Source organism: Notothenia rossii (assembly GCF_949606895.1).
Source record: "Notothenia rossii genome assembly, chromosome: 5".
Lineage (NCBI taxonomy): Eukaryota > Metazoa > Chordata > Actinopteri > Perciformes > Nototheniidae > Notothenia > Notothenia rossii.
This window is the reverse complement of record NC_136903.1, coordinates 81,821,896-81,844,878: the sequence shown is the minus strand read 5'-3', so window position 1 is coordinate 81,844,878 and position 22,983 is coordinate 81,821,896. Positions and strand designations below refer to the sequence as shown.

Below are 22,983 nucleotides of genomic sequence, written 5' to 3'. Positions count from 1 at the left end.
GGAAAAGAGTTGTCTTCACTGCACTGAACTGCACTTCATTATTGTGTTCCACCCTCTGCCTTTTCCCCTCAAATAAACAAAAGTCATTAAGAGCCGTGAATCAAGAGTTTTTTGCAAAGTGAAAGCAAAGCGTATTAGGAACGATCCAAATAATGATGATGATTTTATTTCTTGTGCAATTAACATTTACTTGATAATGATAGGAGAGGATAAGCAAAACACTGGTCTATTACCACTTGAATGTCTCGAGCTGTATTGTGAAAACTGCACATGCACTTGCAAGAACAAAAAGTCATGCTGTAATGAAGGTGGATGTACTGTGATGCAATGTAATTAGGATAGTTCTGTCACATTAGCTTTATTTTTGGATACAGCACATGATATACATGAATGAATCTCTGAGTCCCTGCTCCGGTTTCTATGATTTAAAAAGATTACACCGTGGGCTCATGTCCTTCTTGCTTATTCTCAGCAGTGACTGTAACTCAATCCTGTTTGCCAAAGTCCCGCTAAATGCCTGGCGCTAAATGCCTGCATTCAGCTGCAATGAATAGAGGTCAAACGCATTCCAGATTTACACTGCCATGACGCTCACGCATGTACACCAGGAACAGAGGGAAGAGGAGTGTTTGGACATCTCATTCAGGACTGGAAAGGCCAACTTCAAATATATGTTTCTTTTAGCCCTGAACAAATTCCAGACAGAATGATTTAATAGTAGATACATTAACAATATAAGTCCATATAGCATCCTGTTTAATTAACATAAGCAGGTGAGAGCTGTCTGAATGTCTCGGTGCAGAATATATTGCAAATTAAATGTAATTACTCAAGGTGCATTGAGTAGAGACCTGAACATGTGAACATTTATCCGTATTAGCAGTCCTTCCACTCAGAGCTTTACATCTGTATTCCTGCATTCAGTTAAGGTCATACAAGGATTTGTTAAGGGTATTCAAAGCTAAATTGCTTTTTAACAAAGCAATTTACTGCAAAGATGTTTCCAACGTCAGAATAATCATCAGGTTGGTAAAGGACATGCTGCAATATGAAGTAAGAAATGTGTGTACCTTTTTGCTTTCTTTTAATCATAAATCAAATATTATTTATTTATTTCCTATGCCCTGCAGAGTACGGTATGTGGTTTTCGTGTGCAAACCTTTTTTCAGTCATGTTACTGACTGAAATAACTGCAAAAAAAATAAATCTCTCCAATATAATTTCTTTGAACGATGAAAGCACTTAAGCAAAGGTTTTCTAAGGGCACCAGGTACATCTATTAACAATTTATTTTTTGTAAACAACTAAAAACAAGCCCCAACTCTTCCTGCAGATGAAGACTAGAGTGGAAAAGTAAAGAAGTGTTCGAATGAGCTGAACAAACTGTAAGTTAGAAAGGGTATGAACTTCAGCGTATATTCTTTCAGCTCAGGAAGATGGAAATGTCGAATGCTATTAGGATCTAATGAGGGACAAGTGGGACATAATGACCGAGGGCAGAGTTTGCCTCTAATAAAAGTAGAGCCGTGTCCTCGGCACAGAGGGCAATTATAAAGCAGACCGTGGGACTTTGCTCACATTATGAAATATAAACAGAATATGTACAATGCAACTGTCAGTTACGACACATGTAGGTAACAATTACGGCCTGCCATTGTTTTCAGGTTTCTTTTAAGACTTTTTCAGATCGTTTTCAGATAATGGCACCTTGTGTTTCAAGAAGGCATTTTTGGAAATTATTAACAATGGCTGAGCTATTACTAGACCCTCCAGAAAAACGCGATCGCAGAATCGCGTTTTCCTGGAGGGTCTATATTACGTACATGTTTGTTTGTGAATAGGGATACTTTGGTGAATAATCACCTGACCCTGCAGTTCCCCTCAGCTCTATGAAGCAATGATTTTGTTTTACAAATGTATCATTTGAATTCACTCACACTGGTCGCGTCATTATTGGCAGTAGCAGGAAACAAAAAATGACTCAAAACCCTGCAATGAACATATAGGATTCAGCCAGGTATTTCCCCAAGGAGTTGGTGAGGACCAAAACGGAGCTTAAAGGAAAGTACATTTTGAACTCAAATTCACTAGTAGGACAGATATGGCACTGGAGAGAGTGAAAATGAAAGGTCAATGGAGCAGCAAGTGAAGTCTAGTCAGTGAACAATAACCCTTGGGAGAATGTTGTGAGTTAGACTGCAAAGGATCAGAAAGGAGGAAGGCGCAACTCTCAGAGAAAAAGAAGCAAAAGGCTGAAGCAAAAGTGAGTGGGCAAGGAAATAAGAGGTCAGGCTTTTCAGACGTGACCATTTCAAACTTAAATGGCAGATTGGTTTGGAACTCTCTGCTCTTAAATAACAACCTCTAGTCTTGTTTACTTTATAAATAGATTGAGCGGATGTATACCACTCGAGAGAAATGTACAGATTTGACAAACAGAGATGAAACAGATCTGTGAAAGGTTATAAACCAAGCCTCAAAGTTCCTCGCGGGGAGTTGGATACAACCTGGTGGAAATAAGTGGACTTATTTGTAACACTGACGAGATATTAAAGACGGCTCCGAAAAATCAAAGAGAGAGGGAAATTAAGCACAACGGCGAGAGGGTAAGTCAGTTAATACAGAATGAACATACCGGCTATGGTTCACTTTTTTCCCCTAACTCTGTTATCCTTCTCTTCTTCTTCATCCCAATAATTAAAAAAAGCGAATCTTCAGTAAGGAGCACATAATCAGGCTCATTATTTTGTTTACACATCCTCACTGCAGATCAGATAAATCCTCCAGCTGTTTACTGCTACTTATTCCTTTGCTTTGACTCAAGGTACCTTCGTCTTTTATCCTTCTCTACGGCACGTCTGATTAACTTTCAGTACTTCACTAAAAGCAGAATTTTTTGTCTATTGAGGCGGCACTTAATGGGTCAACTCCCTCAAAGTGGGAAGATTAAGAGTATTGACAAAATTAATTTGTAGTATTTTATGTGTGCACAAATAACTTAAGGGAATTGTAGTCTAACGACATGACACGGCAAAAACATATATTTAATGAAAAACAAATCTTTCCTCAGGAAGTGTTTGTCTGTAGCATTTTAAGGCCATTGTAGTTCACAACAGTGATGGAAACAGAAATTCTCTGGGAGAGTTTTCTTGCAAATATGTCTTTGTAATTTACGAGAATATTTGAGGATTCAGAGAATATTAACTCTGTAAATTATATATATCCGCTCTGAACAAAATTAAAAGACCAATCCACACATTTTCTTAAATCTCAATCTCTACATATATGTCAGCCATTCCTGTCCAGTGCCTGTTGAATTCCAACACAGAGAAATGTAGTCAGTAGAGAATACAGAATGAAATGAAAATATGTTCATCTTACTCAAACATATAGATAGTAAAACCAGAGAAACTGATCATGCTGCAGTGGTCTCCTAATTTGTTGAGCTTTATATATCTTTCAGCTATAAGGGCTATAATATGTCACATCAGAGTCACTTACTTATTGTAAGTAGCTTTGGATAAAAGCGTCGGCTAAATGCAGTGTAATGTCATGTAATGTAATGGGGAGAAATCTCACGTCAACAGACAAGATTGTTTTTCAATGCCATCATTCTACAATGATGAAACATAGGAGAAGTCAGCAAATCAAAGCTATGGCTATAGATACACAGCAGCACACCTCAGTAAAGATTGCTGTAACCAAGCGGGAAGTTAGAATTGAATGTTATAGAAAAACACCCCCCTGGCTTTGCGGTGGATGTGCCAGAAATAAATTGCTCAGAGAGTTCAGTCTGGGCTCAGTAACAAGAGACACGGCCGAGCTGCTGGTGTAGTTTCAGTTGTCGCATTAAGTTAAGAACAAGTAAGGCTCACAGTGTTTTAGATCCATGGGTTGCTTCTTGCCATAAGAAGACATTATTCCCTGCACTATCATGTGATTAAAACCGGGTTCAAATCTGACCCGCGGCGCTTTGCTGCACATCGACTCCTTCTACCCCCTTTTCTGTCTCACTTCAGGTGTGCTTATAAAGGCTAAAAAGCCCCAAAAATAATAAAGAAATCACGAACAAATTAAATAGACCAAAAGGGATAAAAAACAAATATGCTGCGAATTATGCACCAAGTAATTTAAAATGCAAATTGCGATATTATTGGGGTGTTTGTGCTGTAAATTGTATTTTTGTGGATTTTCCAACTTGGCTTCAACTTATCATCGCACCTGTATTTAATAGTAATACATATACATTGCCAGATTCAGAGGAAAGATAAAACCTCCCAAACAGTCAACCTTAACAACAGGTTACATCTGCTTGTGCCCCGAGGAGCAGGGGGCCGACTAAACCAGGCTTGGCTAAGACCTTGGATAAACTTTCCTCCCGAACAAAAGCACAGTGCCCTTCTGTCAGGTAGAAAATGATTCCCGCAGGTGGCCAGACAAACTGCTGTCTGGCTCTCTGCTCGGCCCAATGCCACCGGCACAGCCAGAGTGATCAAGTTTTTATTCGAGGCGTACAGCGAGGTTAGACATTCTCACTGTGGATAGCCCTCTGGGATCTGGCTTGTGTTGGGCTCAACCTGGATGCTGCCACACAGTGTGTCCACTGGCAGTATGGAAACCATTCAAAGTATTCACACAAAAAGTAGCACATGTTTACAAATTTTCTAACATCAGGCGAGTTTTAGCTCTGATCTGTTGTTCTTACTGGGTATGAAAGATGAAGGAAAAGCTTTTGTGTGCTGATCCATAGGGGGGAGTATCACAAAAGGAATACTCTAACCCTGTGGTATGATTATCAGATCCGACCTTGGTTTTGTCCGACACCCTCACACAAAATCCTTTTGAGAAATTCCAAAGGAAGATGTTGTTGCTGAAGACAGCCGTGCTGCAGGCGACGGCCGGCAAACTGCAGATGGTCTCAGTGGTCCAGTTTGTCTCAGAGCTGTCCGGGTTGCCCGCAAGCTAAGCATGCTTTGGTGCCCACTGTGATGGGTTTCTCTTCATCTCTTCATTCACTGGTCAATGTTGAGAGTTTGGGCTATTTTACTCCCATCTCATTTCAGACTCATGGAAAGAAAAGGTCCAAAATACAAATGAAGGTGTTTATTTCCCTACACTTTGTTTATTGCCTTCTAGATTCCTTAATTCAACTAAAGTAGAACTTGACAGCCCATTATGCATATGGAATTACATTTCCCGAGCTCTTGTAATACATAAAAGATCATTTGGGAGTTCCGTGGGTTTCTTTAAAGTTATGAGTTTACATTAATTACATAATGGTAAATGTTACATGAAATACCTTTAAAGGCTAAGAGATGTTCTCATTCTTTGAGCAAGAAAATGTCACTTCATTAGCACGTATACAAACTTTCCAGTGTCACTCCTATCTATATTCTAAGGGTTTTTACAGATAGGTCTGTCCATAAATCATTCATAGCCTGATTCATAGAACATTTTCCAAAAATCGTAGCAAGAATTTATTTTTCTCTTGGCTGTTGATAGTATTGTCTGATTTATGGAGTTGAACAGGATACATCTAAAATCCCCTCTGTACAAGAGTGGACGCAAATATGGCAGCAAAGCGAAAGCAACATTTTGTACTTGGCTTTATCCATTGTTCAAGGTTTCCGTTATTTTCTGTTTCAAAAGTTTTCCAAATTATGAATTGGCATGTGTGAGTGCGGCCACTCGCAGGCTCAACCCCTCCCACTGTCAATGCCAAAAAAAGGTGAAGAGAAAAAATAAAATCATATAAAAATCATATCAGCAACAAGCGGGAGTAAACTGACACATCACCCATAAAATATCAAATGAATGAACATGAGACTTAACACATGCCTCCTCCTCCTCCCTTTTCACCAGGTAGTGTCCCCCCTTAAGAAGAATGTGAATAAGCCCCTGACAGTCCAGGGTGTCTACATTGATCTCACTGCTCATTATCGGGCTCTAGAAAGCCTGAGCTCAAATGATGGCTGGGCTGTCATCACTGTTGAACAACATCCCCCCCCCCTTAAGGACGCTTTGTCAGCACCGAGCAGCTTGTTCAGTGACAGGCGGCTTCGCTGCGGTGTCTCACACACAGATACCGCAGCTCCTTTCCTCCTGTAGCGGTCACACTGTACAACCACCACAGTCCCCAGTGAACCACACACACACACACACACACACACACACACACACACACACACACACACACACACACACACACACACACACACACACACACACACACACACACACACACACACACACACACACACACACACACACACACACACACACACACTTCTCATTGTAACACCACTGTTGTACTTCTTACTATTTATTACTTTTGTTTGATGCTATTTTGACTTTCTTTCCTTATTTTACCACAGATTTGTACCTTTTTGATTTCATCTTACTTATTTTCATCTTGCCCCTTTATTTTATATGTTAGTTTTTTTAATGTTTGCCTTTCATCTGTACTGTCCTTTTGCTCCACATCATTGATCATTTCCTAGATGTGGAAGAAATAAAGGATGTCTCATTTTCTCTGCCACTGGTCTGTGAAGGAGGCTGGTTTGGCTCATATGTGTAGAAAGAAGTGTACCGTAATTACCACATAGGTCACAGCTCCTCCTCTGCACAGGGCATGCCACATCATAGGTCTTGTTCAAATGGGTGTCAGTTCATTTGACCCCCCCGAGACTACGAGTAGATTACCTTGAGAACCTAATCTCTCTGGGGTTGTGCGTCTGGATGGTCAGGTCGGCAGGGAGCTGTTCCTATCTCCGACAGACACTGAATTCATTTGAACAAAGCAGCAGATCTGTTCTCTGTCCTTTTATCAAGGGTTTGGCAGATTCCATTTGTTTTTATACGAACCTGCTTTGAAATCTACCAACTGAAAATTCTACAGCGTTTTCTCAGAAGGCTCTCTAATGTTTAGTCACATCAGTCAAATGTAAAAAGGCAGCAGAGGCTTGGGGAGCATTAATGGAATAAGACGACAGCACCGAGGGCCCAGGACGTTTATTGGATGTGTGCTTAAGTCCTGTCGAGCAAGAGCCAAAATTGTAAAATCAGACAGGTTTCACTATCAGAGGCACAACCACCGCTGGGGCACAGGGACACTAAGGCACTAAAAGAGAACATCTTACCACCACAACTATCACAGACATGTTTGTGCCCTCCTCAGGAATAAATGCACTGACAATATTTTTCCTGAGAAACATTTTAAATTACTGCCATTGTTGTATTGATTCCAGCTACAGGAGATACATCCTTATACAAATATGGCATCTATTCATTCATTCATGCTTATGGATTTGTATTCCCGGTTCGCTTTATGGACTTCCACTTTTCTTGGCCAACCAGGTGAGGCCGTGGGATTGATAAATAGGAAGTGGACCTTGAGTAGAGTTAGATGATGGAGATATATATGTCATATTGAAGCTTCTTTGGATGTGATCTGTTTATTAGAAACACATGCTGCTGCATCAATAAATTAAACTAACAGTGTATTTGAATTAGATAATAAATTGATAGGAATTGACTAATTATACATTTTTTAATATTATAATGTCTTTGATTTAAATTTGAAATGCAGTGTTTATATCAGAATCAAAGTACTTCATTTAAAGAAGAAATGGGTTTTGGTGATAGTCGTTCCATTTTACATTGAAATAAAATAAAAGATAAACAATTAACTATATGAACATAACAAGTATGTGTATAAGAGGTCAAATATAATATTAATAATGACATATTATGTAGTCATAAAAACTTAAGTGACAGCACATTGTCTCAGAGTTTAAACTTTGGAGATTGTCTTTATACCAACTTTTACAGAACTAGCCATCTGCAGAACAGCACATTTAAGAAACAACTTTATAAAAAAAGCCTTAAGGGGCTTATGCTTAATATGCAGAACCAATTACCTTACCTCGCACGGTTTGATATTTCCACTTCAAGTATATTATCTAACGTGCTACCTCACAAATTGTCAGGATAGGGGAAAATAGGACCCAAATGCAGATTGAGGAGGAAGCAGGTTTCAAAAGGAAACAAAAGGCGAGCTTTATTTACAAAAGCTGAAAAAACAAGAATCCATGAACAGGTACGAGGTAAAACAAGAATCCATGAACAGGTACGAGGTAAAACAAGAATCCATGAACAGGTACGAGGTAAAACAAGAATCCATGAACAGGTACGAGGTAAAACAAGAATCCATGAACAGGTACGAGGTAAAACAAGGATCCATGAACAGGTACGAGGTAAAACAAGGATCCATGAACAGGTACGAGGTAAAACAAGAATCCATGAACAGGTACGAGGTAAAACAAGAATCCATGAACAGGTACGAGGTAGCATCCAAACAAAAGGTGACTGTGACCAACATGAAGGGAGACATGAACGACAAATAATGAACCAACCCCGAACACAGGAAGAGACAAGACTAAATACAGGGAGGGGTAATCACGAGACGAGGAACAGCCGGGCAGGGAAGGAGAAACACAAGGGCAACAGGTGAACACAATCAGACAATCAGACACACCAGGGAAACTAACGACAGGGAGGAAGACAAGACACAGGGAGAACAGAATAACAAAAATAAAACCATGACACGACAGACCAAACTAAAACCGTGACATAAAACTAGGATCGTGAGACAAATATCTATGTGCTGCTCTCCTGCCCTTCTATTATTATCTATCATCAGTCCTCTATACAACGGCACTCAATCTGAAGAACTAACGATGGACTCACTACTCCTGCAGTGAATACAGTAATAAAGAATGAAAGGGTCTCTCTAGTGAGCAAGTAAATAGAATGTATGGAGGGTTTATGAATCATCATTATCTCTAACATGTGTGCGTAGTCCAACAAGTGGCTATACATTTCCCTCGGACACAGACAATTAAATAGGGGACAGTTCATATATTGTAAAATATATCAAATAAACATGTGTCCCCTCTCAGGGGCGCAGCTGCCCTGTGTCAGGGGGGTATGCAGCAACAATTTTGGCGCCCCCCCCCCAAAAAATTTTTTTTTATATATATATTATATATATATATATATATATATAGTAATAATAAATAAATAAGTCTGCTGGACATGGCCTTTAAATAATAAGGGTTTATTTTAAAGCATATCAGCCACTGTAGGTCTACCATCATTAAATAATAAACAAATGTACACATTTACAATCATTATAATCAATGCAACATAAAACATTAAAACATTAAAATGCAAAAGTAAGCTTACAAAGATCCATTAGAACACACTCTGTTAACAACAACCACAGATGTAAATCACTTTATAGCTAACTCTGGTACCTGAACTGTCTTGTACACGGCCCCTGACAAATAAGCTAATAAATAAAAAAAATTAAAAAATGATGTAGCTTATGTAACAATGTTGCTACCTGAGATTGTAGTAGAGCACTCTTTAGTTGCTACTAAATCGTAACATGGCGTGCCTTTGCACTTGCCCAATTTATCTAGTATTGCATCGAATGAAACAGTTCGTGCCACACTGTTTTCAATTGAAATGACTGCTAATTGGGTTAAGCGATCATTGCTCATGTTGGAACGAAGGTATGTTTTAATCAGCTTTAGCTTGCTGAATGATCTCTCGGCAGAGGCAACTGTCATAGGCATTGTCAGGAAAACTCTCAGGGCTACTGTCAGATTTGGGAAAACCAAATCAAGGTTCTCCTGTAGGAGGACATTTAGTTTATCCAGAGCCTTTTCATGCCCCCTAAGTAGACGGCTTGCTGGGTAAATTTCCTGAATGATATCCCTTGAAACATCATCGGTAGCCAGTGCATATCTTGTCACTGATTCCTCCAACTCAGCTTTTGTCATGTGTTCCATTTTGTAAATGAACTTAAACTTTTCGGACACAAGCTGAAGATTGCAAAATCTGTCAGACAACTCCTGAATTACAGTGTCAACAATAACATTAAAAACCATGCACCTAAAATGGGTCTCAGGTTCCTGTTCAAAATGGCCAGTGCTTGAATCATCTCCATGAAATCTCTTTTGCTTTCTGCAACGTCTTTCCTTAAAGTCAGGGGAAGCATCCATCTCAATGGCTAGTCTGCGTGCAATGTCAAGGGATTTCTGAAACCCCTCCTCTCTATACTTACAGAAGAATTCTTTCAGAGAATCGATCATCCTTATGGCAGTGTCCATCGAAATGTTCACTGCTTGCATTGCCTTGCTAACAAACGTGATCTCTGACAATAGATCATACCAAATCAAGAGGCACATCAGAAACTCCATGGTAACAATCTCGCCAGAGAGCGACTTTGCCTCTGAGACTGTTTTGCCGTCTTTTTCCACTTCCTCAAGCTTTTCCAAAGCGTCAAGAATCCCCCCTAACTGGAAACGCACAGCATTGACAGAGTCTATTTTCGCCTCCCACCTGGTTTCACTGAGAGGCTTTAGAGTAATGTCCACAAACTCTTTGAGGATATCCCACCTCTTCACCGAAGCTGAAAAAATGGTGTACAGTCTCTGGATAGTGCCAAAAAAGGTAAGACACACTCTGTTTGATGATGCAGCATCACATAGGAGAAGGTTGAGACTGTGGCTACAGCAGGGGATAAATAGTGCCTCTGGACACTTCTGCTGCACCAAGGCTTGAACACCTTTGTGTATACCTCTCATATTCGAGCCATTGTCATAACTCTGTCCCCTACAATTCTTCAACTCCAACCCCAGGCTATCCAGCACCCCAGTCAGTGTTTCTGTGAGACCTTTACCAGTTGTGTCCTTCACAACTATGAAGCCAACAAAAGACTCATTGATGGTGGCTTTCTTTTTGTCGTCCGTATGAACATACCGGATTATGACTGAGGCCTGCTCCTGCTTTGAAATGTCAGGAGTGCAATCCAACTCCACAGCAAAGTACTTGGAGGCTTTGACCTGGGCACAAATTTTACCAAGTACACAGTCTGCAATTGAATCTAAAAATTCATTCTGAGTGCACCAGGAAAGATATCCTGTGGTTTTTTTAGCCGCTACCTTTCTAAGATGCTCTGCTAGTGTGACATCATATCGTGCTATGACCTCAAGGACACCCAGAAAATTTCCATTTTTAGGATCTCCTAATGTAGCATTCTTCCCCCTCAGTGGCAAGTTCCTTTCTGCGAGAAAGAGTATGCAATCGATCACTCTCGTTAACACGCTTCTCCAGTGTGCCTTTTCAGCTTCTATGGCTTTTTGCAAGGTACTGTCAATTGTCTTACCAAGGCGTAAGCGAGATGTTAATTCTTTCCACAAAAGATACGCGTTGATGTGTAAACCACTGGTTTCATGGTGCTGCAGCGTTTTTGAAAGACTCTGCCAGTTATTATATCCCACCACAAAGCGTGTGTCAACAACGCTAGCTCCACCGAAAAGTTTCCACGCAAAACAATACACCTTATTCGTACTTTTAGAATACAGTAACCAATCTCGTGCAACTTTCTCTCCATTTGACATTGTGCGAAAACAATACGCTTTCGAAAAACACCTTCTAGACTTCTCTTATCTTGGATATGGCCCATCAGGACATTTGTGTGGGCCATTTTCAACAACACACTGCCTAAATGAGTCCCCAATCTGATGTGGTGGTGGCCAGTCTGATGGATCTTCTGAGTAAGGCCTTGACTCAGCCCTCTCCTCTTCACCTCTCTGTTCCACAACCTCATCTTCACCTCTCTGTTCGACATTCTCTTCCACCTCATCTTCACCTCTCTGTTCCACATTCTCTTCCACCTCATCTTCACCTCTCGGTTCGACATTCTCTTCCACCTCATCTTCACCTCTCTGTTCCACATTCTCTTCCACCTCATCTTCACCTCTCGGTTCGACATTCTCTTCCACCTCATCGTCACCTCTCGGTTCGACAATCTCCTCAAATTCCACCTCTGTGGTGAGTGGCTCTCCATCTCTGTCTGCACTATTATCCCCAAAAAGGACACAGTGAATAGGTTGGTCAACAGAACTTCAAACCATACTGGACATTGAGTTTTGTGTGGTCAAACTAATAGAACTCCTACTACCTGACATCATCACTGGTCTCATCTCTACTTGATGCCATCGCCGACCTCATGTCTGTCTCATTCACTCCTTGCCTGTGTTCTTTTCCACTAAGATATATTGTCAAACAAACATTATGAAATAGATTTTCCATATTAGTTTTTCCTTATTAATAATATTAAAATAATATTAAGAAATGAATCTGTTGGTATCAAGACCCCTACACTTACACCTAATGTTAGACCTACCTGTTGCCTTCCCCTGTCTTTCCTGAGCCACCATCCTCACACCTGAATAAAATGAATTCACTGTTAAAGCAGCTGTCTAAATTAAATTATTATATCAGCCCAGTGATAAGGCAACTTAATAATAAAAAAAACAACACTATTATGCCGTGTAAGGTTGTGCTGCTGTTGAAAGTACATTCACATTTTGGATTTTAAAAGAACAAATAAAAAACACTATTATGCCGTGTAAGGTTGTGCTGCTGTTGAAAGTACATTCACATTTTGAATTTTAAAAGAACAAATACGGAGAGCTACTTAGCACAGACCTGTAAAAAGATGTGACCCTGTAATAACAGCTTCTGTGTCACCAAACAGATGTATAGCCTGTATGTCTGACAGCACAGCTAACATAGACAGCTAATGGCAGCACAACATATTTAAATGATTCCATGGTTAGCTATGTTTTCCAGCTTCTTGACATTTATTGTGCATGCTACCTTATATTTACCAGTTGTTATTTTACCTTAATACAATTTGGACGTGACATGCATGGGGTTTAACCAAAATCTAAATGTAGCTATCAGAAACATCGGTTTGCATTAAAGCTAGCCGTAAACCACACTTCAGCTGCTAGTGTTAGCAAACACTAGCCAATCTGAGAACAGTCTGTTAACATGAACTGACATTTGCAAGCCTCTTATTTGGTAGCAAATGTGTGCATGATTCCATGATAAACCAGAGTTATTGCATTAGTTATGTTTTCCAGATTCTTGTCATTTATTGTACATGCTACCTCATACTTTCCATGTCAGCGCTGGCGCAGCAACATTGGTTTGCATATTCTAAGCTAGCCATAAACCCACCCACCTTTGGCTGCTACATGCCCCCCAGTGTTAGCATACGCTAGCCAGTCAATATTTCCAAGCACAGACAGACGTCACACTTTAAATCATCCTATTCCTACCTGTTGCCTTTCAACATCCACTTATTTAGCTGTTGTCGCATCCCTTGACACGCCGTCTCCTTTTCCCTCTTTCTTTTTCTATTTTCTGCCCCCGACCGCTTTTTTGGTTTATCCATGATTTCTTTTTGACGTTAACTCACAACGAGCGCCTGCTCCTCAGTGTTCACGGCGTCCCTGCTCGTGCTCCCTCCTCTATGTCAAAATTCTATGATGGAATCTTATGAGATAGGGCGCCCTTCTCTAGCATATTACTCCTCTAAAATGTTTTAAAACCTTAAGGAAATGCAGAAACCATTTAGAAACATAAAGAAAATACCATTTTATTTTTATTTAATTTAATTTTTTTTTTTTACCATCGCTTGTTGGGCGCCCCCACTGGTGTGGCGCCCCTATGCGTCGCATATAGTGCATACCCACTTTTTGCGCCACTGTCCCCTCTGTGTAAAGAGATTCTGAAAGTTTCAGGAAAAAAGATTCTCTCTTTTTGTCCTGATCCATTTATATAAAAACCTCTCTGAAAATGAGCTGATCAGATTTCTACGGAGCCCCTTAGGGGACATGGAGGGACCGTCTACAAACCGCAACGGGGTTTTGCGAGATGTCTTTGCGATATCTTATTTGTTCTTATAAAAATTCTTCTCCATGTCCCCTAGGAGGCTCCGTAGATTTTGGCCACTTTATGATATCATAACGATGTTTTGGCTTGTGTAACAATTAGCCAATCACCAGCCAAGGAAAATTGATTTTATTGATTACAATTTAGTTTCTGTAATTGTTGTGCATGCGATGAATAAAGACTTTGACACATCCAACCCATCGAATTGTCAAAAAAGAGTGACCAACCAATATTCTTTAGCACAACAAAACCCAAGAGGTTATCTTCATTAAAGAGATTACAAAGTGGTAAGTAAAAAGAGTGAGAGAGAGTGTCTGAGAAAAGGAACAAATAAGCCGTGAGACCAAAGAAAGAGTTTAGGAGAGGCACGGAGGGAAAAAGAGAGGAGGTCAAATGAGAAGAGGCAGTGATGTGGAGGCGCATGAAGCTGCACTCTGGTTTTAAAGTTGGAAGAGGACCCTGCTGTTTCCAGAAAAAACATTCAGTGTCAGACACTAATAAGCTCTTGTCCGTTGAATTTCTTTTATTGTACTCTTAAAAAACACAACTACCTTCTCAAAGTAGAGATGTCTCTCAGGTCCCATTCAAAGACAATCAGACTTTGTACCACACAAGGGTGAAGTACTGTAGCTGTTATATCCTTTAATGCCAGTATAGGAGCACTTATGATTCGTTCATTTCAAAAAGAGACAAAGTCTGGCCCTCACCCCTGTTATTCTGTGTATCTCTGCTTTCATTGATGAGTGTTTTTACCTAGAAGGGTTTCTTTCATTAGCTGTTTTTTGAAATGCTTAATAGGTGCAAATGTTTTTCGGGCCATATTATTCTAAGATAAAACAGCTATGTACTTCAATTCTGCATATGTCCTTAATCGAACCAAAATAAACAAGAAGCAGCCAGCAACCACTACATCTCCTATCAGGCTCTAAAAGCACTCCTGAATACTTCATATTCAGCTTTCCTGTCATGTCTCACATTTCACCAGCAACATCTTGCTTACAAGGCCGAGCGGCAAAGCAGCACGGCAGCAGCTCATCGTCCACTGACACTGGATCTGTTCAGCTACAGCGCACGCTCTGACACCGCTCACACAACATCATGTACCTTTCTTACCAATATATGTAAGAAATGAAAGAAAAACCATCTGAACAAATCTGAAACATGGTAAGTAATTTAGTCAATATAACAGTCATATAAAATAGATACAATTTTTTTTTTTAAAACATAACTATAGCTGTTGTAAATGACCAAAAATCGAATACATTTGACTTCATTGTGTTAATAACACCTGTTTTCTGTTGTAATTTACTTAAGCAATAGCTCACGACAGGCCGTGGTATATGCTCATTATATCAAAGCTAAGGGGCGTGGTTCGGCCCGACGCCGTTAAATGCGTTTACTTTTATTGCCTTTATTAAATAACAAAACGTTGCTTTAAACTTCTATTATTTGTTAATTTCTTACCAAAGAGGTTGATTTTGTGTGGAATTTCCTCCACAGAATTGTATTTTAAAATGTTTATTTTGAGTCAGTAAGACCCAGATAAATGAAATACATGTTCAATTGTAGTTGCTTTATCCCAGGTTATAACATAGTTAATAAGTGTATTAACACTATTTGCAATGTTTGTTTAACATGACATTTTAGTGTGGGTGTTATTACATATTGAAGTGAAGATGTTTTACATTTGGTTAGTGATACTTCACAATATGCTGTTACATTACATTACATTACACCCCAATGACCCAGATTGCATCAACGGGTTTTTACTTCACTCTAAATACCTCTGCTTATACCCAAAGATAACTGAACAGAACATAATGTGTTTTAAATGGGTGAGTGCCCCTGTACAGTATGTTTTACTGACAATATCAGACATTTATGAGCTGAAAAATTCACCGATTCCCACATTAGCAGGGGAAATAAAAAACAATGTCTTGTAATCCTAGTTATAAAAAAAGCAGATGCCCGGGGATCATCCTTCTTCATCCTTCTTTATCCTTCCTTTTAGCTGCCGCTCCTCGCTGCCCTGACAGCAGATCACACTCACTCACAGTAAAGGGAGTAGGACTGGAGTTTTCATATTTATGATCCATAGTGTTATATCAGGTCTGAATGTTAAAGCTCTCCGCACAAAAACTGAAAAACCCCAGCGTAAGATTCACACAATAGGTTTAAAGTATGATTCATTAAAGGCATTCAATACAGCTTGTTTGTGTAAAACAGTATTGATGTTCAATCAAATTCAAAAGCGTACAGGAAGTTCAGGCAGGAACACTCGCTGAACCTTCAAAGCACAAACATTGGAGCTCAGTACTTATATACAAATAATATAAATACACATGTGATGGAGGGACTAAAGAAACATCTAATTGCAAATATGTTGAGAGTCCAGTAAAGAGGTGGTGGAGAGCAACAGGCTGTGACAAGCAGGGAATAATGAGGGGCTGCGAAAGGTTAAGTGGCCAACAAGGACCTGTTTGTAACGCCTCTTTTAGAAAATGTCACTTGTGTCCATTGCTTTGTAACTCAGAACTGAACTGCCTCCAAAGGAAGCTCCAAACCCTAACAGTGTGTACGTATAGAGATTTGGATGAGGTAACTCACTTGAATGAATGGAAACAGGAGGCCCACAGCGAAGTTACACAGCCAGTTCACTATTCCAGCGATCATGAAGGCGGCAGGTCTGTAGGACTGTTCGAACAGTTCCCCTGTCAGCACGAAGGGGATGCCACCTGACAGAGACGGGGAAGATCATTAGTTACGACAAATCACAGGACATTTTATTTTTTGTATTTACTTGCACTATTTTTTCAGTTTTATTGTGTTGCACTGTTGGAGGAGCCTGTGACCTAAGATTTTCATCGTCATAACTACACTGTATCTATGTACGTATGGCTAATAAAAGCCTTGAACCTTGAAATAAAGAAGTTTACATTTGTGTTGAGTTCAATGATCAATAATCTCTCTCCAGAATTGCTGATTCCACCTTTCAGGGATATCATCTTTTTCTGATACAAGAGCCACGTTATGTTATGGATAGTCTGAACCTCTTGTTCTGTTCCCACAACACATACTCCTGTTTATTGGAAAAAAAATCACATTATCGTTTCATGGCCACTACAAAGATAGAATCAGCAATTTGTTTGACTACATTGAAATCTTGGTTGTATCAAGTTGAACTTGTGAAATGAAAATATAAACTTTTCAAACATCTTTGGATGGTAAGAATAAACTTCAGAGTACCAAAAACAACCTCAAGGACCAGATTTAGTGGCATCTGTAGAGGTGGGTATCCGAAAACTGAGAATCATATTCTCAGAAAACCTGGCCTTCAAACAGAAAGCGAAAGGACCTGTTGGTTTATCCTTTCGGGACTGCTGTAGAAATGTGATTAACTCTGTGAAAGAGAACCAGCAGCCTACATATAAAATTATAATTTAACCCTTGTATGGTATTCGGGTCTGTGGGACCCGTTTTCATTATTTAGCTAAAGAAAAATGATATGATAAATATTTTTTTCAAACCCACACTCAATCGCCTTGGCTCATTTTCTGTGAACAAAATATATCAGAACACATTTTCAATGACCACCCACTGTACCCCCCCCCCTACACATTCACATTACATACAGGGTGTTCGGGTCAACTGGACCCGCGGCTAACTAAAGTGTGGAGATTGTAGGTCCTGTGCACCTGTCTGGGCCTTCTCTGTGTGTGTGTGTGTGTGTGTGTGTGTGTGTGTGTGTGTGTGTGTGTGTGTGTGTGTGTGTGTGTGTGTGTGTGTGTGTGTGTGTGTGTGTGTGTGTGTGTGTGTGTGTGTGTGTGTGTGTGTGTGTGTGTGTGTGTGTGTGTGTGTGTGTGTGTGTGTGTGTGTGTGAGACTTTTTTGTTTCTGCCCCTGCCATTCCCACACAAGGTTACAACATTGTTGATAAAGTCAAGCACCGACACCTTTCTGCTCTCAACCAATCTTTATTTTTTTCACACTCTATTCAAGCTGCACATATGGGGCAAGACTCAATAAATAAAGCTTCGCCAGTTTGGGTCCTTATCACAACTGATCAAGTTGGTTCAAAAGATTCTCTGCTCAGAGGGCCTTGCAAATGATTCTGGACGAAAGAGAACCATTTGAAGATTATGTAGAGGAAGAGGAAGAGGCTTCAGAATGTGAAGATCACATTTCTGAGAATTCTGAGTCTGACTTGGAATGTCTTGGATTAAAAATAATACTGGCCCTGAAATGTCATTTGTGCTCATTGTTGTTTATCGCCCACCATCTTCAAATAATGAATTCTACACCACATTCAAAAAACTTCTTAAAGCATGTGATTTCAAAACAGAATTAATACTGCTTGGTGACCTGAATTGTAACTGTTTAGACAAGACAAGTAGGAAAGCCCTTAAGCAAATCACAGATAGTTTAGACTTAACACAAATGACAGAAGGACCAACCAGAATAACCTCATCCTCACAGACACAAATAGACTTAATATTAAGTAATAAACCTGAGAGAGTGGATAAAACATTTAATTTCATCACTATACCTATTTACTATATACTATTAATACTATATACTATTAATTTTCATCAGAATACCAAAAAATGAATTTGCAAACTTTGAGCAAGCTGTGCAACAGACTGACTGGGAAAGTATGCTAACTGGGAGCAGTGTAGAAACAGACAGCCAAATGTTTGCGACCAAGCTACATGATTTAGTGCAGATGTTCTCCAGAAAAATGGAAAAAACAAAAACAATGCACTTCATTGGTTCAATACGGACATATTGAACTTGATGAAGGAAAGAGACTTTGCACTGAAAAGAACACTGAAAACTAAATTAACTACTGACAGGCATAGGTTTACTTCATTACGTAACAAAGTAACTCAAACAATCAGAAAGGCCAAAGCCAACTTCTTCATAACATTAATTAATGAGGCAAAAGGTAACACTAAAATAATTTGGGAACAGATTAAAACCTTACTGGGAATCAAGCACAGGCCAAAAAAGCAGCTAGAACTAAAAGAGAATGGTAAACTAGTGCAAGACGCAGAACAACTTGTCATAGCTTGTAATACATATTTTATCAACTCTGTAGATGAGATTGCACAGAACTTTCCTTTGAGTGCAGAACATATTATCAAAGTCGACGAAAGTAAGATGTCCTTTTGCATTCAACCCATATCGGAACTAAAAACCAAAGCAATTATTAATTCTCTTGAAACTTCGACATCTAAGGACACATACGCTATGCATTCTACAATGCTTAAATCACTGCAAGATTACTTAGTATGCCCTCTTACCCAAATCATCAATTCATCTGTATTACATGGGACATTCCCAAGTGCATGGAAGACTGCAATTGTAACCCCCATTTTCAAGTCAGGTGACCCTCTGAACATCAACAACTACCGCCCAATTAGCATCTTACCTGTAGTATCCAAGGTGGCTGAGAAGTGGGTTTCAGAACAGCTTGTCTCCTTCTTAAACAACAGTCCATTTCAACTTCATCCCATGCAGTTTGGCTTCAGGGCAAATTATTCAACCGAAACAGCCAACTGCTTTTTTATAGAAAAGGTCAAAGCAATGGTTGACAAAGGAGGTGTTGTTGGTGCAGTATTTCTGGATCTACGCAAAGCCTTTGATACAGTCAACCATGAGGTCCTTCTGTCCAAACTGTCGGCTTTTAACTGCTCTCCATTAACACTCAGTTGGATTGAATCATACCTCACTGGTAGGCGTCAGCATGTTATCGTCAATAATCGACTCTCTCCAGATCTAGACTTAAGCACCGGGGTACCACAAGGTTCAATACTTGGTCCACTTCTTTTTTCCCTATATATTAATGACCTGCCATCTGTCTGTCCTGATGTGGAAACACAGCTATATGCCGAGGACACTGTGATATATGTGCATGCCAACACAAAGCAAAAGGCTGCTGATAAATTGACCTCAGCTTTAGTGCTGATCACTAGCTGGCTACACCGCTCCTGTCTTCAGCTTAATGTCAACAAAACAGTTGGAATGTTTTTCACAAAAAGAAAATGCAACATTGTGTCAAATATACGCATCTCAGGTGAACATATTAACATTGTGCCTCAGGTTAAGTACCTTGGAATTAGTGTTTCCCCTATGGACAAATAGTTGCTGAAATATGAGTGCCCCTGCTAGGGGGCGCCAGCCAGGTGCCCAAAAGATATATATATATATTTTTTTTCTTTACTTTTTTTGTTGTTCTTAAAATAATAATAATAAGTGGCGACCCTTTTTCATTTTTGATTGTTTGTTATGTGGATTTGTAGTATTTGTGTTACTGGCATAGGCGACACAGGCGGTCGCCTAGGGCGCCAGATCTGGGGGGCGCTGCGCTGGTAGCTCTGGGAGGGAAACATTTTTTTGTAAATGTAACACCCTTTTCACCCCGGTTACACGTTTAATTTGCCCTGTACGGTGGGCGCTGTAAGTGATGAAAGTGGGGGATGTTGGCTTATCAGGCGCCCGCAGCTCACAGCCAAAGTGAGGGAGAGAGAGAGAGAGAGAGGGAGGGCGCACCGGTACCGGCGCTGTTGTTATTAGAATCTGGTGCTAGCTGCGCTAACGGATATAAGAAGTAGATGTTTCTACAACCATGGTGGAGGAGAGCTCTCCTGTAAGACTGAGAGGCTCAGTGAGGTAAAGGACTCTCTGAGTGTACTGATAGTTCACTTTAGTCTAAGTTGTCTCAGTGGGTCTCAAACGTTTTGACCACAAATTATGTAAACACATATTTCCAAGGCACTCCTTTATAATTATTAGGATAGATAAAAACAGGTTTGAAATCATTCCAATGTATACTATAGGACAGTTAACCAAAATATCTCCTATTCTGCTATGTCTAGGCATATGTTATGGGTCTCAGATATATACAAATATATAAAAAACATGTCTATGATGTGTTTTGCTCAAAATACCAAACAGATCATGCATTTTAGACATCCCTCATATCCCTCTGTTTCAGGCCTGTTAGAGAACTGCAGGTTCAGGGTCCTTAGCTTGAAAAAAAGAAAAAGAGGGGGAGCTTGTGCCTACTCATAATTCTACCGGAGATAAAAAAAACGAAATGCTGCCGTGATTAAATGCCATATCATGTTCCAAACCACATCAAGGATTATTTCTGAAACAGTATGGAGCTCAAATGCTTTTTCTCTTGCCAGTTTACCACAAGGTGAGTTCTTTTTTTTAATTCCCGCTGTTTTACACATACTCTCTCCAGTACAGGTTAGCTCTGAGTGTTAGCGATGCTAAGGTAAACAAAGACCATATTACGTCCAAAACACGTCAGGCATTGTTTCTGATAGCAATGTTTCTGATAGTGCCGTGGGTCCACATTTCCGATATTACATCATATCGGACGCAAATCTGAATCAGCTCCGTTGTTCCCCCGTTTTTAGAGATTTGGGTACGGAGGGTTTTGTTTTCTGACATTTTGTGGGTTCCCTGACACACCGGGGACACATATTTATGTATAAAAGACATCTAAAAAGGTGCATTTTGCATGTAAACTTTAGAGCTCAGAGAACAAAAACATTTGGATTTTGGCCTCTCCCCGAGTTGGGTGTGCAACATTTTCCAAACCCCCGAATGCAGATGTTGACATTTGGAAGTTTCTGGCTGGCAATTAGTCCAACAAGAAGGATGAAATCTAAAAAAAATGGCCCCCTGAGTTAGAAACAAAAGTTAATCATTTATCCTGACAGGTTATCGCAAACTCAGTGCAGAGCACCGGGGAGCAATTCAAAAGTCCCAATTTCAAGAACAAATGCTGATGATGCAGCCTAGTCTCATTTCAATGAATAAGCGATTATTTCTTAGTTAAAGACCCACCTTTTCCGACAGGCCTTTGGGTCGTCGTCGTCGGAGGAGGAGGTGAGTTAGTAGCTGTCTTTATTGATGTTTTATCCTATGTTTTATCCTATGTATTACCTGCTGCTGTTTTATGCCTTTTATTCCACATTGTATAGTTGTACTTTTAATTGTGTCCTGTGTACTGTACTGTAAAGCACTTTGTACATCCGTGTTGAGAAGGGTGCTGTATAAATAAAGTTTTACTTACTTACTTACTTACTTAGTGAACACTAGATAACATTCACAGTTATTTTTTTATTTTTTTTGTACTAGAAATGGAGCTGACTTCATCTGTTAACTTTTAATTCAGAGACAGATAAAAGAAAAATAACCAGTACACAAAAGCCACTGATTCTGCTGAATTAATTAAACAAGCTATGTAATGGATTAACTGTACCATCAATGCAGGGAAAGTTTTAGTTGAGTCTCAAAAAAACAGAAATTATTTGTAAGGAGGTTTGAAGGTTTTGTGACATTTTGAGGCTTTGTGGGTTCATTGTTAGGATTTTCAGGCACTATCATAATCAAGGAGAGCGGCTAACACACATTGTTCAAAGACAGTTTGTACAAATGATTGCATGAGGCATACTGCCTTAAGAAGGGTCAATCAGCTAACATTGTAACATGTTCTTTGATTTGCAATCTATAACAGAAAAAGAAAAAAAGTGGTCTATTGAAATGTAAAAGAGAGAGTTTATATAGTAGCTGTTATGCATCCCAGGAGGCCCATCGTTGTTAGAGGACCAATTTAAATTGTTCTGAAATAAGTATCTATAAATGTGTCTCCTTGTTAGATGTCTAACTCTGCTAGAGCAGAAAAGAGTGAAATTATGCACTTTCCCTCAAAGGGGCCCTATAATGCTAATTTTCAGGTTCATATTTGTATTGTGTGCCTCTACTGTGACATTTGTACATGTTTTAAGGTTCAAAAAGGGCTTTCTGCAGCAGCTCTTTTCACCCTCTGTCGGAAACCAGAGCCCAGTCTGCTATGATTGGTCTTTTGGCCCCTTAGCGTACAATGTGTTGGAGCTCTAGCCAATAGAAACACGAGTGTTACCTAGGGATGTCACTATGTTCCTGAAGTAAACAAAGGAATCTAATGGTGGCGTTTCAGGCAGTGGGGAAGGGTGTGAGAGAAACTCCCTCTGGAGGTAAATTTGGGATTTTAGCCTTTGAAATCCATTTACATGCACAGAAACCACAGGGAAGGGAAAGCCCAAAAAGCAATATAGGGCACCTTGAGGCCAAGTCACAACACTCTTCAAGACAGAATGTGTATATT

At 39.7% G+C, this 22,983-nt stretch overlaps 1 protein-coding gene across 4 annotated transcripts in view; it reads right to left on the bottom strand.

The window, feature by feature from the left end:
* Positions 1-22,983, bottom strand: part of slc2a9l2 (solute carrier family 2 member 9, like 2) — a 147,897-nt gene that overhangs the window by 26,938 nt on the left and 97,976 nt on the right. For all 4 annotated transcript variants that reach the window (XM_079682204.1, XM_079682205.1, XM_079682207.1 and 1 more), the window contains one exon: positions 16,426-16,553. In XM_079682204.1, the coding sequence (XP_079538330.1) occupies positions 16,426-16,553 (128 nt within the window). The remainder of the gene's footprint in view (positions 1-16,425; positions 16,554-22,983) is intronic.